This window comes from Scyliorhinus canicula, chromosome 11, assembly GCF_902713615.1.
Source record: "Scyliorhinus canicula chromosome 11, sScyCan1.1, whole genome shotgun sequence".
Lineage (NCBI taxonomy): Eukaryota > Metazoa > Chordata > Chondrichthyes > Carcharhiniformes > Scyliorhinidae > Scyliorhinus > Scyliorhinus canicula.
The window spans coordinates 4969231-4987329 of NC_052156.1; the positions used below are offsets into that span (position 1 = coordinate 4969231).

The 18099-nt window shown below is 44.4% G+C and overlaps 1 protein-coding gene across 4 annotated transcripts in view; it reads right to left on the reverse strand.

Moving 5' to 3' along the window:
• rab7a (RAB7a, member RAS oncogene family) overlaps positions 1-18099 on the reverse strand; it is a 43332-nt gene that overhangs the window by 10484 nt on the left and 14749 nt on the right. For 3 of the 4 annotated variants that reach the window (XM_038812137.1, XM_038812136.1, XM_038812138.1), the window contains exon 2: positions 7117-7178. In XM_038812137.1, coding sequence (XP_038668065.1) covers positions 7117-7169 — 53 coding nt within the window. In that variant the 5' untranslated portion in view covers positions 7170-7178. Of the gene's footprint in view, positions 1-7116; positions 7182-18099 lie in introns of those variants that run through there. The other variant, XM_038812139.1, reaches the window with a different exon arrangement.

The window sequence follows — 18099 nt, forward strand, 5'->3', positions numbered from 1 at the left end:
CTGGGGAAAGGAACAAGCCATCTTGAGCAATGTAATCAGAGATTTAGTTCATTTTATTATGCACCACTTGTTTTGCTGGTATGAAAGCATGATGTCAGATTTGTTTATGTGCAGGCTGCAGCTCCAGTTACAGCCACAAGTGCAGAGTTCACTGTGGCAACAGCCTGTCTTCATAATCTGCAGCTATCTATGTACAACTGATGAAACATCAAGCCTTTGTTCCACTTGGTTTCTCTCAGAAACCCATAATGGGCCTGCAAATGCAGGAACAATTTTTCCAGTCACTTATTCACAGGCACCTTAACTGCAGCAAAACAATGCTCAGTTATTCCAGCAAACTGAATTTTAATGAGGACTGCTACAAAATCAAACAGGGAGTCCTCAATTCAGTGATCATATTGATAACCCTGCTAACCCATCCTCCACCAAATACCCCACATGAGCCAGTGTTCCCTCAACCACTACCAGACGTCACGGGGTGGCAGAGGTTAGCACTGCTGCCTCATGGCACGGAGGACATGGGTTCAATCTCAGCCCTGCCACTGACCGCCTGGAGTTGCAAATTCTTCCTGTGGGTCTCACCCCCAGAACCCAAAAGGTGCAGATTGGCCATGCTAATTTACCCCTTATTGGAAAAGAATTGGTTACTTTAAGTTGTCACATCATGCAACTGGCATTTAACGACACGTCACTGCATTTAAAACAAAATGAACCATATGAACAAAAGTCTAACAATCACCAGGATCCTGCACCCTCAGCAGCAGGGAGTCACTGGATCACAGCTAGTTCACCTTCTCATCCCAGAAGCCACCCAGTGCCAACACTTTGTGGGAGTCAGCCAAACCAGAAAATCGGAGACATTTCTGGTCCCAAAAGTGTGATGTGTAATTTCAGGTAAACTTTTTTTTTTAATCATTCATTTTGTAATCAGATTACCTAACCCCACAATGCTAAGTACTTAGCCCCCTATTATACTCTCCACACACACAAACTGTGGCAAAATTTAACTCAACTCCATCTGCACATTTATAGAAGACATGACCATAGTGGATTGGATTGAGTGAGTACAGGAGGGAGATAGAAAATGTAGTCGCATGGCACAACAATCTCTCCCTCAAATGTCAGCAAAACCAAGGAGCTGGTCATTGACTTCAGGAAGCAAAGTATCATGCACACCCCTGTCCACATCAACAGGGCTGAGGTGGAGATGGTTGACAGCTTCAAATTCCTAAGTATTGTAGCCACCTGGGTTGGCCACTTCCCAACTTTAAAATGGAGATCCGCTAAGAATGCAGGGAGAAATGGCCAAACGCAGGAAAACAAGCAAGGTGCAAAATCTCCTGTATATTAGAACTTGCAGAAACCCAGACAGCACTGAAACTAACAACAATCTACATATTGATGAGCGATCACCGGGAACAATTGGAAACACTTAAGATAATAGAGGCCAAGCCAGACTCCTCGGCGTCAGCGGGAGCCAAGACAAAGGAAGGCCAACGGACATATAGGGACCGCCCAGCGATCAGCCCCAGTATTGGGGAAATCAAATTAATTGATTGGAACATTGTCCAATCAATTGGAACCAGGTACAGGGTCCACCCAAAAAGGCGCAAAACCCCTGGGGACTATAAAAATAGAGTCCCCAAGTTCAGTTCGATCTTCTTGGCACTTGGCACTCAGCGAGGAGAGACCGGCCTAACAGCTTCTTGGCAGCTCTCAAAGAACTCTTGACCGTGACTCTCAACTCGGAGACACTTGCCTAGCAGCTGCATCAACCAAGTGTCCAGTCAACGCATGCTACGAGATAGGCGCTCCTAACCATTAGTCCATACCAGCTGGAAGCCTGCAGACTCTGGATCGAACAAGAGGCCAATTGTTCCCCTGACCTAGTGGGTCCCTTTTCCAAAGCTAAGTATTGGCCTGTTAGTGTTAGATATAGTCTAGCGAGTAGTATTTTATGCACGAGTAGCGATTGACTGTGTTTATAATAAATGTGTTTTGATTTGAACCTTACTAACTGGTGTATGGAGTTATTGATCAGCACTTTAACCTAGTGGTGTCATAAAGATACCTGGCAACTCTAGAGCAAGGTGATTAAACAGAGCAAATTAAGTGTAAAGCACACTTAATAACATTTAGCAACAGTATTCCCAAGTACACAGGACAGCATGGTGGCAGTGGTTAACACTTCTGCCTCATGGGTCAGTGGTCTTGTGGAGTTTGCACACATTCTCCCCATGTTTGCGTAGGTTTTACTTCCATGATCCAAAGATGTGCAGGTAGGTGGATTGGCCACACTAAACTGCCCCTTATTGGAAAAAAATGAATAAGGTACAAGTGCACACATCAATCCATCCTGGTCCACCCTTGTTGACACTACAACCAAGAAAGCACAATACCTATACTTCCTCAGGAAATTCAGCATGTCCACATAAAGCAACCTATCCAGCTGCATCACTGGCCCAATTTTTACAGATGCACCATAGAAAGCATCTTATCTGGGTTCATCACAGCCTGGTCCCAAGACCACAAGAACTAGAGTTGTGAACAAGAGTCGTGAACAGTCCATCTCATGAACCCACCGCCAACCCATCAGTTACCACCTCCCACCACCTTGGGAAAATAGTCAGCATAATCAAACCCATCAGTTAACACCTCCCATCGCCTTGGGAAAATAGCCAGCATAATCAAAAACCCCTCCCAACTGGGTTATTCTCTTCCACATCAGACAGGGGACACAAAGTCTGAGAGCATGCACCAAGATTCAAAAACAGCTTATTCCCCACTGTTACCAGAGTCCTGAATGACCCTATTGTGGACTGAACTGATCTCTCCACACATCTCAAGTAGCACTACACTGTTTCACCCAATGTCTATGTATTAATGTATGTCCTATGTTTTTTATGCATGTGATGATCTGCCTGGACTGCAAGAAGAATACTTTTCATTGTACCTTCATATATGTGACAATAAATCCAAACCAAATCAAAGGTGACAAAGTAATCAGAAACTTTAAAAAATGAAATTCTATCACTACTTGATCACCTTTGCAGGCCTACAGGTACAACAACAACAATCATCACTGATTGTAATGCAAGGAAAACAGTATGGTCCTACAAACAACAATGAGAGAACAGGAGTAGGCCATTGAGCCCTTCGAGCCTGTCCTGTCAGTCAATGAGATCAGGCTGATCTGTGGCCCAACATCACTTCGCTTAACGAAAAAAATCTCCAAATTACTGTTATAGTTTCAGCTGCTGTTTGAGAGAGAATTCAAAACCTCTACCACCCCTTTGAGTGAAGCAGTTCTTCCCAACAGTTTAGACTATTCCCCCTAGTTTTAGATGATGCTGGATGGATAAATATTGGCCACAACTCCTGTTGCTCAAAGAGAAGAATCTTATTCATTTTAGGGGCAAATCAAAAGATGGCAGCTCCAATGTTGCACTCCCCTCACTACTGCTGAAGTATCAGCCTTTCAGTGCTAAAGTGCTATGCACGGTAGCATAGTGGTTAGCATAAATGCTTCACAGCTCCAGGGTCCCAGGTTCGATTCCCGGTTGGGTCACTGTCTGTGCGGAGTCTGCACGTCCTCCCCGTGTGTGCGTGAGTTTCCTCCGGGTGCTCCGGTTTCCTCCCACAGTCCAAAGATGTGCGGGTTAGGTGGATTGGCTATGCTAAATTGCCCGTAGTGTCCTAAAAAAAAAAGTAAGGTTAAGGGGGGGGGTTGTTGGGTTACGGGTATGGGGTGGATACGTGGGTTTGGGTAGGGTGATCATGGCTCGGCACAACATCGAGGGCCGAAGGGCCTGTTCTGTGCTGTACTGTTCTATGTTCTAAAGTCCCGTAGTTGGACTTGAATCCACATTTTTCTGGCTTAAGTGCTATAAACAGAGGCTTTGCAGCACAGTGTAAAGAGAGTGGGCTAAATGGAAGACAATTTTATTTTGAAAGGAAAATTTACAGAAAGCCCCATGTGCACCGAGTGTTCTCCAGCCTAATCTTGCTTTTCAGCTCAATCTGTAGCTCTGTTGGTTACAATACTCACTATAACCTTGGCAGCAGCATCACCTGGGGTGAAAAAATACATAGTGGGACCAAGTATCTGGTACCCACCACTGTCAGTTGACCAGCAATCTCTACAGTACCAGACTACACACTTTGCATGTAACACCAACTTGAAGGATGGCATGTGATGGAGCCGCATAGCCTCCTCCACTGAAAAGGGGAAGAACTAGCCAAGATTCCACAGCTGGAAGGACAAATGCTGACTAATTCTTGCAGCCTGTGAAAGGCAGAGGCTTGTCACAGCGCACACAGCCTGCTTAGCAAGGGAATAACCACATCAAAGATTAAAGTCAGTGAATATTCACAGTTAAAATAAAAACTATACAAATTATATAAAAGGCATTTGTAACCAGGGAAAGGGAGTTCAGTAGTGCCAATTGTGGCAACACAAATTCCAATCAAGGGAAGTCATTCACTCATTTAAATTAGATGGATTAACTCGTTTACACAGGAATATAGTAAAAAAAAACTGACAGCAGGGCAAATAGATTTTGCTTGGGTTAAAATGGTCACTTGATTGGAGTGCATCAAATAGACAATGAAGGGGATGGCAAGACAATCTAATGTGGGAAAATATTCGGTGATTCAGGACAAGGAATGATGAACAGATACAGGGGATGAAATACATTTCACTGACTAGGTAAAGCCTGAAATCCATGTGACCAGAGCAGTTTGGGTTTAACAGAGGTGGCAGAGTAAAATGTGCAGAACCCAGTTAGAGTAATGTTGCTTTTGGTGTCCATTCGTAGAAAGTCATTGATGACTGGATACCACCAAAAATTGAAATCAATAGTTTTAATGAAAATAGTAAAGGTCTATGGCTCTGGAAGAGGTGTTTTCTTGCAACTCTGAAGGGGTTTTATTGCAACTTGCAGTAAAGACTGATGTTAGATAATTAATGAACTAGCATTTACTTTCAACAACTAGATTCAAAGATTAAACACTGGCTGGGATATATGGTGACAGCAGAATAAAGGCTACAGAGCCCATTCCTAGGCTTAACTGCTGGAAAGAACATTTCAGTCTGGCCAAACACTGCACACTGACTGATGCAAAAAGCAAGGTTGTGAAAATGAGAGATTTGAAAGTGGTGGTGGAGATTAATAATACTGATTTTAGTGCAGGGAAACAAAAACAGCAACCTGAACAAGCTAAACTATCACAGAAGACCAGTTGGACAGGAATCAATGAAATCAGTACAATGCCAGAAAGTTTATTCAGATATGCAATGCCAACATTTCGTCAAGTGTTTGAAATGGAAAGCCTACTGGCTTGTGACAGCTCTTTGACCTTACAAGAGCAATCCCATTAATCCTACTCTTCTGCTGTTCACTCAAACCACACAGCAAATTCAGTTCCCCGATTAAACTTGCGTTCAGCAGCACATTCCAGATCATAAATTCCCTTCATGCCAATTACCCCCTTCTGCCACCAGCAGGATCTAAATTTCTCCTCGATTTGTTCCAACTCCACAAAGATACACAATGCCCCATGGTTGTACAACAAGTCAGCAGGTTATATGACAGGAATAATGTGACATCACCTGCCCTATGTGGCTGAGTGTCATTGCTCATGACACCTTGGGATGAAAGGCCTACTGTACAAATTGGACATAGGAATCTTGGTGATGCTGTCCAATTATCCAGCATTTCTTTGCAGGACCATTTCCTTTATAATTGTTCTTTGAATTCAAAGAGGGGAAATTATACTTGTCCTACAAAATACAAGTTCACAGGAAATGTGATTCCACAAATCGTTTTCCAGTCTTTACTGGGAAATGCAGGTGTTTAAAACAGAGCAATTTGATCAGGACTTGGAAGGTTCACATGTTGTATTCTTTACTACTCCTACATTTCCATAAACTGCAGAAACTTTAAAATTATATTTATTTTAAATGCAAGAACCTGCATAAGGCGATTGGGTCTGCTGCATTTTAAGTTTGATCTGAAACTAAGAACATGGTTTCAGATGTACAATAGGCAAGGTTCCTTATGATAGGCAAGGTTCCTTAAAATGACATGGTGCTTGGATCAGGTTCCTGTTCAGAAGTCAGGTTCACTGAGTAGAACTAGCTATGTCACATTGACCAGCAACAATGAATGGTACTTCAAATATGCACAATGATCAAATTTCTTAATCTGGCAGCAACTAAGGATATTAGACAGTAGGATCTGGCTTTAGAATGAGTTTCTAATGGGGCAGTGGTGCTAGCACAGCTACCTACAGCACCAAGGACCCGGGTTTGATCCCAGCCCCAGGACACTGTTGTGGAGTTTGCACATTCACCCTGTATCAGTGGGATCACCTCCCCACAACCCAGATGTGCAGGGTAGGTGGATTGGCCACACTAAATTGTCTTGTAGAGTGCATGAGATTCTGCATCATTCAGTCAGGCCTCCTTCTTTCGCACTCCAAGATCTCTGGAGTATCCAAGACATCTCTTGCAGCAAGTATCCCTGAGAATGCCAATTTATTTAAACATGGATTGGGATCGGAGACGCTTGTGTTTGAATGGAAGTAAAGATAGCAGTTAGGGTTATTGTGTTACTGTATTGGTAGCATTGTAAGCCATTTTCTTGTGATGTCAAGAATATAAATAATAAATAAAAATATATGATATTTTAATACTCTTGTAATAAAGTTGGTTTTAATGTACTAATTTCTATTTGCATGAAATCACTCCTTGAGAAAGGTATCTGCCCCTCTGTTACATAATTTCTTTAAAAAAAAAATTAAATTAGAGTACCCAATTATGTTTTTATACAATTACAGGTCAATTTAGCATGCCCAATCTACCTAACCTGCACATTGGGATTGTGGGGGGGTGAAACCCACGCAGCCATGGGGAAAATGTACAAACTCCATACGGACAGTGACCCAGGGGCAGGATTCGAACCTGGGTCCGCAGCGCCGCAGTCCCAGTGTTATCCACTGCGCCATATGCCGCCCCTAGTCTTACACAATTTCATCATTGGGATCTGGTCCAGGATCACAATTTTCAGCTTCTGCATGGAAATGGACCGAACAAGTAACAGAAATAAACCTTACCCTGAATCTCCCAGGATGATGACTTTCAGCAAAACCTTCTTCCTTGACGTCATCTTCTAAAGCTGGAAAAAATGGCAAATATATTGGTCACAGGGTTGCTGATTGGTTAAGACAGGACATTACTAATGTTCCTTTTCCTATAATGCAATAGTGCTGGCATGAGCCATGTTCTTAAGGAAGGGAGCTTACTACACCTGCCTGGTTAGACTTGCATATGACGCCAGTCACTATGCTACGAGCCCCAAGTAGGAGTTAACTCACTACATTACAAGAATTAAAAACTTATTCTGGGAAATGCACACAATCTGCTTCCAAAACAGATCCATTTGATTGTGCCGCCCCCACAAAGAGCCAATTGGTCATAATAGTAGGGGAGGGGGAAGAGAGAAGGGGGACTAGGTCCAGCTGAAGATTACGATGTTCAAATTCTGATTCACCATTAAACCCATATATTTTACTGTCACGTGAGTGGGTGTTTATAAATGGGAGTGTATACAAGTATCTGTAGTGCATGTATCTTTAAGAAATGGCCGATTATTACTGCAGTGATGTCAGAGTGGGTGGAGCTGGGCTGGGTCAGCTTTTTACTTTTGTTTTAGGCTGTTTGCTGCAGGGTGTGTTTTAAATTTTGTTTTCAGAGCTGAATAGCTGCAGTCACAGCCAGGTGTATTAGAGTCTCCCTCTGTAATCTAATGAATGAGAATCGATCCTTTGGGGATTTAAAACTAATAACTGCTCTTAGTAGTGACTTTAACCTGATGTGCTTCTGCTGAAAAGGTTTGTTTTGGGCAGCACGGTGGCCTAGTGGTTAGCACAACCGCCTCACGGCGCTGAGGTCCCAGGTTCGATCCCGGCTCTGGGTCACTGTCCGTGTGGAGTTTGCACGTTCTCCCCGTGTCTGCGTGGGTTTCGCCCCCACAACCCAAAAATGTGCAGAGTAGGTGGATTGGCCACGCTAAATTGCCCCTTAATTGGAAAAAATAATTGGCTAATCTAAATTTAAAAAAAAAAAGAAAAGGTTTGTTTTAAAGTCTTCTGGATGTTAAAAGGACAGCTCAAGAATTACTTCATGTTGTATTCTTTGGGGGTTGTATTGGAATTAATGGTTGCTATGTTCACTGTATGTTTTAAAAAAGTGAACTTGAGTTCATAGAATAAACATTGTTTTTCTTTAAAAAATACTTTCCATTTCTGCTGTACCACACCTGTAGAGTGGGCCGTGTGCTCCCCATACCACAATCTATTAAAGTTGTGGGTCAGGTTGAACCCTTCCCCTGCCCCCACCAACAGTAACCAACTCTCCAAAATGCAAAATTAACAACCTAACATTTGTAGCACCCATCACTTGTCCTGCCTCCCTTCTTTTGCTCTTTCCCCACACCTTTTAAGCACATTTCAACTTCTCCAGGACCAAGAACTACAGCAGGTTCCCCTGTCATGTCATTGCACAGGGTGGAGATGACCTCCACCCCATTAAGACCTGCCTACAAGCAATCAAGGTGAAGGCAAACACATCTGCCCCTGCAGCAGTCTGTAATGCCAAATAAAAGACCAAAATATATAGGTCACTCAAGACAAAATATATAGGTCACTCAAGACATTTCTCCCTCCCCCCCCCCCCAGCCCATCCTGAACCCATTAAGCCCACCAACGAGTACAAAACATCCACATACAAGGACACCTGATGCTCCACAGCCCACCCTCCCTCCCCCTTCCACAACAGAGCTCCTCAGCACAACAGCAAGGGGTTTATCACCACTGCAAAGAGAAAGGGGGCGTGGGGCACCCCTGCCTTTTTCCCCAGTGCAAAGAAAAATACCCTGAATTTATGCAGCAAGTGCACCTATGTCACAAATTTCCACCACTACCAAATAATTCCACCCAATCAAATTCCTCCACATCCACCACAACCTTCTCCCCTAAAACACCACATTCAGCAGCTGCCTCACATGAGATGGCAACATGTCTGCCCTTAATGAACCCCATCAGATCCTCCCCAATCACCCTTGGAAAGCACCTCTCTTGTGGATTGCATGGTGGTGCAGTGGTTAGCACTGCTGCCTCAGCACCGAGGTCCCAGGTTCAATTCCAGCTCTTCACATTGTGTTTGCATCCGTTTCTCCCCCCCAACCCAAAGATGTGCAGGGTTGGTGGACAGGGCACACTAAATTGCCCCTTATTGGATAAAATGAATTGGGTACTTATTTCTTTTAAAAAGCACCCCCCCCCCCCCCCCCCCCCCCCCAAACCAACCTTACACAGCACCGTTGCAAATATCTTGGCAGCAAGGTAGCAGTGGCTTCAAAGCTCCAGGGTCCCAGGTTAGATCCCAGCTTAGGCCACTGTCTGTGTGGAGTCTGCATGTTTTTGTCTGCGTGGGTTTCCTCCCACAGTCCAAAGATGTGCAGGCTAGGTGGACTGGCCATGCTAAATTGCCCTTGGTGTCCAAAAAGGTTAGATGGGATGACTGGGTTACAGGGATAGGGTGGGTATGTGGGCTTAAGCAGGGTGTGCTTTCCAAAGGGCCAGTGCAGACCCACACTCCACCAGGTCCAAGCAGCAGCAAAATGGAGGTCTGCCCCATCGTTTTCTTAAATATTTCCACCAACAGCTCCAGCTTGTCCCCATCTCTTAATTCAATAATAATCTTTGTCACAAGTAGACTTACATTAACATTGCAATGAAGTTACTGTGAAAATCCTCCAGTTGTCACACTCTGGTGCCTGTTCAGGTACACAATTCAGAATGTCCAAATTACCCAACAGCACATTTTTCAGGACTTGTGGGAGGAAACCCATACCAGGAACAATCCAGCCCCACTACCTGCATTTTCTCCAATTCATGCCTTCCACTTCCTCTATCCCCACCTTCTCCACTTCACCCAACCTTGGGCACTCATGCTCATCCTCCAACTTGAAGTCCCTATAAAACTCAAACACCATCTATTCTGGAGCCACCCACCTCAATCCTATCCTGAGCCATCTTCCTTGCTGCAGCAGCACACTTGCTTTCTCACCATACTAACAGACACTTACTTTAGCGATGGAAAGGGATAGGTATAAACCGCAGGGCAAGAGTCGTATCTGGGGGAAAGGCAATTATGATGCAATGAGGCAAGACTTAGGATACATTGGCTGGAGAGGAGAACTGCAGGGGACGGGCACAATGGAAATGTGGAGCATGTTCAAGGAACAGCTACTGCGTGTCCTTGATAAATATGCACCTGTCAGGCAGGGAGGAAGTGGTCAAGTGAGGGAACCATGGTTTACTAAAGCAGTTGAAACACTTGTCAAGAGGAAGGAGGGGGGTTATGTAATGATGAGACGTGATGGTTCAGTTAGGGCGCTTGAGAGTTACAAGTTAGCTAGGAAGGATCTAAAGAGAGCCAAGAAGAGCCAGGAGAGGACATGAGAAGTCTTTGGCAGGTAGGATCAAGGATAACCCTAAAGCTTTCTATAGATATGTCAGGAATAAAAGAATGACTAGGGTAAGAGTAGGGCCAGTCAAGGACGGTAGTGGGAAGTTGTGCGTGGAGTCCAAGGAGATAGGAGAGGTGCTAAATGAGTATTTTTCGTTAGTATTCACACAGGAAAAAGACAAATGTTGTCGAGGAGAACACTGAGATACAGGCTACTAGACTAGAAGGGCTCGAGGTACATAGGAGGCGGCGATTCTGGAAAGTGTTAAAATAGATAAGTCCCCTGGGCCGGATGGGATTTATCCTAGGATTCTCTGGGAAGCTAGGAAGGAGATTGCAGAGCCTTTGGCTTTGATCTTTAAATCAGCAGAAGGGGGGGGGGGGGGGGGGGATTAGTTCAGCTGTGGGATTAGTTCAGTTTACAGTAGGGGGTTAGAAAAGGTGGAACCTGAGAGAGGATGACTGTTTTTGCACTGTTTATAATTGTATGAACAGTTCACCAGCCAGAGAAGGGCCCCATTTATCCCAACCCTGTGCTTTGTCCGTCAGCCAGCCAATCCTCAATCCAATCTAGTACATGCCCCCAATATCCCTCCTTCTGGAAGTCTAGATAAACCACATCCATAGGTTCCCCATTATTCACCTCGCTGGTTACATCCTAAAGTTGCCAAGCATGACTTAACAGTCATAAAACTATACTGACATGGTGGATTGAGCTTTGTCCTCATTGATTCCAGCAACTTCCCCACCACAGATCAAGCTAACCAGTATAGTTCCCTACTTAAATAGGGCTGTCACATTAGTGTTGCCAATCCACTGGGCCTGTCCAGAATCTAGGGAATTCTGAAATATCATAACCAACGCATCACCATCTCTGCTGCCACCTTCCTTATTACCCGAGGGTCAAGTTACTTTGCATTTAGTTTTTGCAAAATTTTATTCTACTGCAAAGACAGGCAAAATATTGTTTGTGCCTACACCATCTGTGTTCCCCATTTTTACCTCACTAGAATCAGCCTCCAGGGCCAAAACTTAAAGTATATAAAGAGGAAGAGAATAGCTTTAGAAGCTTTTGGTATTAGTGCTTATGTTTCCTTTCATAGTTCATCTTAGAATACAAGATAACTCCCTGAACATTGACCATTGTTCAACTGCCCTACCCTCATTTGGGCCAGCTTTTTCCTCTGGCCTGCATAATTATCTTACCCAACACCAAATCTCAAATATGGCACTATCTTCTCACGGAATTTGAAATTCTAGCATGCTGTGATCACTCCTGCTAGACCATATATGTCAAACTCAAGGCCCGCGGTGGCATTATCTTTGGCCCGCGAGATAATATCTAATTACTTTTTAAAAAAATTTAGATTAGCCAATTATTTTTTCCAATTAAGGGGCAATTTAGCGTGGCCAATCCACCTACTCTGCACATTTTTGGGTTGTGGGGGCGAAACCCACGCAGACACGGGGAGAACGTGCAAACTCCACACGGACAGTGACCCAGAGCCAGGATCGAACCTGGGACCTCAGCGCCGTGAGGCAGTTGTGCTAACCACTAGGTCACCATGCTGCCCCAATAATATCTAATTACTATTAAAGCTGGCCCCAGCAATTGAAGCGCCTATGGCGTATGAAATGGCTGATGCCGAGTTTATTCAGGTATAGTGTGAATCACAAAGTGTTGGCCTGTGGAAAAATGTTTTCATTAGAAATTACTCTGGAAAAGCTCCAGATAAAGCAATGAGAAATAAATGCAACTAATTTATTTATTTAATATTTAATGTTGTTTTTATAGGCAATAACCTAAGCTTTATTAGTTCCAGGTTCAATAAGTTCATTTCAATAAGTTTTGCAAAAATACATTGAACCAGTCCGGCCCTCGACTTGTCCCGATTTTAAAATTTCGTCCCACGGTGTATTTGAGTTTGACACCCCTGTGCTAGACTATCACTTTGTTGTTACATAATATTAAATCTAAAATAGCCTGCTCCCTGGTTTGCTCCAAAATTAAAACATTAGGAGTACCCAATTACTTTTTCCCCCCCAATTAAGACGCAATTAGAGTTGCCAATTCACCAAACCATGCACATGTTTCGGTTGTGGGAGTGAGACCCATGCAGACACAGAATGTGCAAACTCGAGTGACCCAGAGGCAGGATTGAACCCAGGTCCTCAGCACTGAGGCAACCATTGGGACACCACATCATCCCAGCCAATACGATTTCTTAATACAGCCTTGATGCCATCTTTAACAATTAAAAGCAACTCCTCCTCCTGTTCCGTTGGAACAGGAGTACCCTTGGACATTCAACTCCCAGCCTTGGTCCTCCTGTAACCATATTTCACTAATCCCCATTTGCTTCTTTGCACCGTCAGCTCACTGCCCTTACTCCAAATATTGCTTGCATTTAGGTAAATTTTTTGGTACACTGAATACAAAAATTTATTTAATTCACACATTTGTGGGCATTTCTGGCAAGGTCAATGTTTGTTGCTGATCCCCCATTGTCCTTGGTGCTCACAAGGCACTTTCTGCAACTAGAAAGATAGCCTAGGGCAGAAGGAGGCCATTTAGCACAAGAGTCTGCACTGACACCCAACAGCACCCACCCAGGCCCACTCCCCCACCTTAATTAACCTTTGGATACTCAGGGCAATTTAGCGCAGCCAATCCACTTAACCTGCACAGCTTTGGGACTGTGGGAGGAAACCCACAAGACAGGAGAAAGTGCAAACTCCACAAACAGTCACTCAAGGTGGGAATTGGGTCCAGGTCAGTGGCACTGAGGCAGCAGTGCTAACCACTGAGCCACCTCTTCCTTGGGAGGAATTTGTAATTAGAGCAAGTTCCTTCATACACTAGTATGATATGGCAATTGGATTCCAGTCAAGTAGGTGAACACCAGCCCAACCAGATCCAGAATTTCAATCTAATTGTAATCAACATAACCAGAGAACAAAAGGAAACCATAAAGGAAGCAGATTTACTAAATTTCACTATGAAGCTGTATTTGAGTGCCTATTACCCTCCAAACACTGGTTCTTATGGAACAAGTCAACTGGGAGCATTGAGAGAGGCAGCCACTCAGCCCACCAAACTCATTCTTACAGCATTTGATCTCTTATTGCATTATGTCTTTTCTTCTCTTTCTTTCCCCCTTCCCCCCACTACCTTACCAGGAACAAAGAAATATGGATCTAGTGCAGCATGGTGGCACAGTGGTTAGCACTGCTGCCTCGTGGAGCCAAGGACCCGGGTTCAATCCCAGCCCTGGGTCACTGTCCACAAGTTTGCACATGCATGGGTCTCACCCCCACAACCCAAAAAGATGTAGCCATGCCAAATTGCCCCTTTGGGGAAAAAAGAATTGGGTACAAGAAATATGGGTATAAAGAGGGGAGCAAATATTTTATTGGATATTAGAAAGAAACCATGCCTTACTCTTCAAAAATCTCCCAGCCAATCTAACCAGTTGTCGATTCTGCTCCATTCCTCATGTTTATTAGGTAGCAACCCAACTGCTTCCCAACACTTGTGTTGCCCTATTATGCATTTTCTTTTATTCCTTTCCTTCCCATGTACTTATGATCTGCTGAGCTGCTCGCAGAAAAATACTTTTCACTGTACTTCGGTACACATGCCAATACGTGACAATAAACAAATCCAATACCAGTCAATCACATTGCTGTGGGGATCTGAAGCAGATCAAGGATGGCAAATTTTCTTCCTTTAAAAAATAAGTTTTTTTTTTTTAAACGGGCCAATTATCATTTGACTGGAATCCAGCTCTTGCTCTGATTACTAATCTAGTGACAAAACCACTGCTTCCCAGAACACATTAGAAAAGGAAAGGTTCCGAGTCTATTAATATACTGCAGTAAACTCAGATTGGTAACTAGTACAGATGACATGTTTGCTGTTGGCAACGCCTTCCCCAAGCGTAACTTGAATAGCTTTTTGCATTTTAGATTACAAGCCAAATGCTTTTATGAACAAATTAAAATTGGGTAACAGCAGCAAAATCCTAAATGTACTTCATAACCCCTTGGGGCCAGAATCACCATTTGCTCCTGCAAACAGACCCTGCATTCCCAACCTCCTAGCTCTACCTCCATGATCAGCAGTACACTTCTTTCTAGTGTAGTGACATCCTTTAATGTCACAAACACCTAGAGAGCACACTTTGACACAAGTCTCTAGTTCACAAGAAACAATTCCAATCATGCTCAGTCAATGCCCTTCTGGAAATTGATATGGGCCTGCTTCTTAGGGACTAAACCTTCACTGCTGTCTTTTGCAGGTTGTCATAAAGTGAAGATAAGGTTTGACCTCAGCAGCTGCAAGATTGGCAGCTTACAACCTCTAATGGCATTCACCTCCTTCCAGAATTTTAAAAGAGTAAAACTTATGGAGCATGAAGGCTATTTATGAAAGATTGCAATCCTGGTACTTCAGTAAATCACCTCTATATCCTTAAAATATGGTGCCCAGAATTTGAAACACGAGTATCCAACCAGTTATTTATAGCTTCTGATGCAATTTCCTTTGTATTATATGCCTCTATTTACAAATCCCAAAAGGTCCTTTTATATCCACTTTTTCATTAATGCTTCATGTGGACCTGCCCACCGACCTGTGAAGACAAACCGCAGCCCAACAGCACCCCGGAACGCTCAGACCCACCTACTGATGCAGGAACCGCAAGCAAGGCAACAAATCCTCCATCCACACACCAACCAGAGTGAATAACCTCATTGGACACAATTATTCCCTTAACACTGCATACTCTCACCGTCTCCCAGGCTCGAAAAGCAGTCACTCCAGGAAACGTGGGAAACGTGCAGGTGAGAGTGAAACAATGCAGCCCCAAAGCCCCTCTGCCTAGCTTACTCTTAGCTAATGTCCAATCTCTAGAAAACAAGTTAGACAAACTCAAAGCCAGACTCACTTTTCAAAGAGAACGAAGGGACTGCTGTGTGTTCTGCTTCACGGAGACATGGCTCACTCCTGCTTCACCGGACTGTGCCCTATAACCAGAGGGCTTCTCAATCCACTGAATGGACTGTACAGCGGCCTCAGGCAAGACAAGGGGAGGTGGGGTCTGCCTCCTAAATCAACACCTCCTGGTGCCTAGATGTAGCAACTGGAGAGTTTATGCTCCCCAGACCTGGAATGCCTGACGCTAAAATGCTGCCCCTTCTACGGGAGTTCAGCTGTTATCCTGACAGCAGTTTACATCCCACCCCATGTGAATGTGAAAATCTCACTGGACGAAATATTCACCACCACAAATAGACTTGAAAAGAAACATCCAGAGGCCTTGTTCATTGTAGCTGGGGACTTCAATCAGGCCAAGCTCAAGAGTGTACGACCAAGTTACCACCAACATGTCACCTGCTCCACCAGAGGCCCAAACATCCTGGACCACTGCTACACAAATATCAAACATGCCTACCACTCTATTGCCCGCCCACAACTTTGGCAAATCTGACCACAAGGCTGTGCTCCTGCTCCCTGCTTATAAGAAAAAAACTGAAGCGGGATAATCCGTCAAAGAAAGTTGTGCACTGTTGTCTGAAGATTTGGATGATCTCCTATGGGACTGCCTAGAGTCAGTGGACTGGTCAGTATTTAAAAACTCTGCGACCAGCCTGAACGAGTACGCCACTACAGTAACGACTTCATTTGTAAGTGCGTAGAAGACAAGTGTGCCAAAGCAGCAAATCCACGTGTTCCCCGACTGGAAACCCTGGATGAACAGGGATAGCCACTGCTTGCTGAAGTCTAGGTCTGGGGCATTCAAGTCAGGCGGCCCTGACCTCTACAAGAAAGCCAGATATGATCTAAAGAAATCTATCAAAGATGCCAAAAGATATTACCGGACCAAGCTCGAGTCCCAGGCTAGCCACACAGACCCCGCCGTCTATGGCAAGGTCTGCAAGACATAACAGGCTACAAGATGAAGGCATGTAAAATTGTCAGCTTCAATGCACCCCACCCTGATGAGCTCAACACATTCTATGCCCGCTTTCAGCAAGAGGTCAGCGAGAGCACGCCCTCCACCCCAGAAGCCGTGGATGAACTTGTAACAGAGATTACCACAGCAGACTTCAGAGCAGCCTTCTCGAAGGCAGATCAGCTGGCATGGGTATTCAGTCATTTTCAACCTCTGTACAACAATCTTGAGGTCCCTATCTGCTTCAAGACCACAACCATCATCCCTGTACCAAAAAAAGTCAAGCAGCGTGCCTTAGTGACTATCGTCCAGTGGCTCTGACATCCTTCATCATGAAGTGCTTCGAAAGGTTAGTCATGGCACAAATCAACTCCCGCCTCCCAGATTCGTTTACCCACTACAGTTTACCCACTACAGTTTACCCACTACAGTTTACCCACTACAGTTTACCCACTACAGTTTACCCACTACAGTTTACCCACTACAGTTTACCCACTACAGTTTACCCACTACAGTTTACCCACTACAGTTTACCCACTACAGTTTACCCACTACAGTTTACCCACTACAGTAACAGGTCCACAGCAGACACCATCTCCATGGCCCTGCACTCTACCCTGGAACACCTAGATAACAAAGACACCCATGTCAGACTCCTATTTATCGACTACAGCTCAGCCTTCAACACCATCACTCCTACGAAACTCATCTCCAAACTCCGTAGCCTTGGCCCCTCTCTGCGACTGGATCCTGAACTTTCTAACCCACAGGCCACAATCAGATAGGCAACAACACCTCCTCCACAATCATCCTCAACACCGGTGCCCCACAAGGCCGTGTCCTCAGCCCCCTACTATACTCCTTATACACCCATGACTGTGTGGCTAAATTCCCCTCCAACTCGATTTTAAAGTTTGATGACACCACCGTAGTGGGTCGGATTTCAAACAATGATGAGACAGAGTATAGGAATGAAATAGAGAATCTGGTGAACTGGTGCGACGACAATAATCTCTCCCTCAATGTCAACAAAATGAAGGAGATGGTCATCGACTTCATGAAGTGTAGTGGAGAACATGCCCCCGTCTACGTCAATGGGAACGAAGTAGAAAGGGTCGAGAGCTTCAAGTTTTTAGGTGTACAGATCACCAACAGCCTGTCCTGGTCCCCCCATGCCAACACGATAGTTAAGAAAGCCCACCAACGATTCTACTTTCTCAGAAGACTGAGGAAATTTGGCATGTCAGCTACAACCCTCACCAACTTCTACAGATGCATCATAGAAAGCATTCTTTCTGGTTGTATCACAGCTTGGTATGGAGCCTGCTCTACCCAAGACCACAGGAAACTACAAAAGGTCACGAATGTAGCCCAGTCCATCACGCAAACCAGTCTCCCATCCATTGACTATCAAAATTCCCACCTCCTCAGAAAGGCAGCCAGCATAATTAAGGACCCCACACACCGCAGACATACACTCTTCCACCTCCTTCCATCAGGAAAAAGATACAAAAAAAGTGAGGTCACATAACAACCGACTCGAACAGCTTCTTCCCTACTGCCATCAGACTTTTAAATTGATCTTTTCTCTACACCTTGCTATAACTG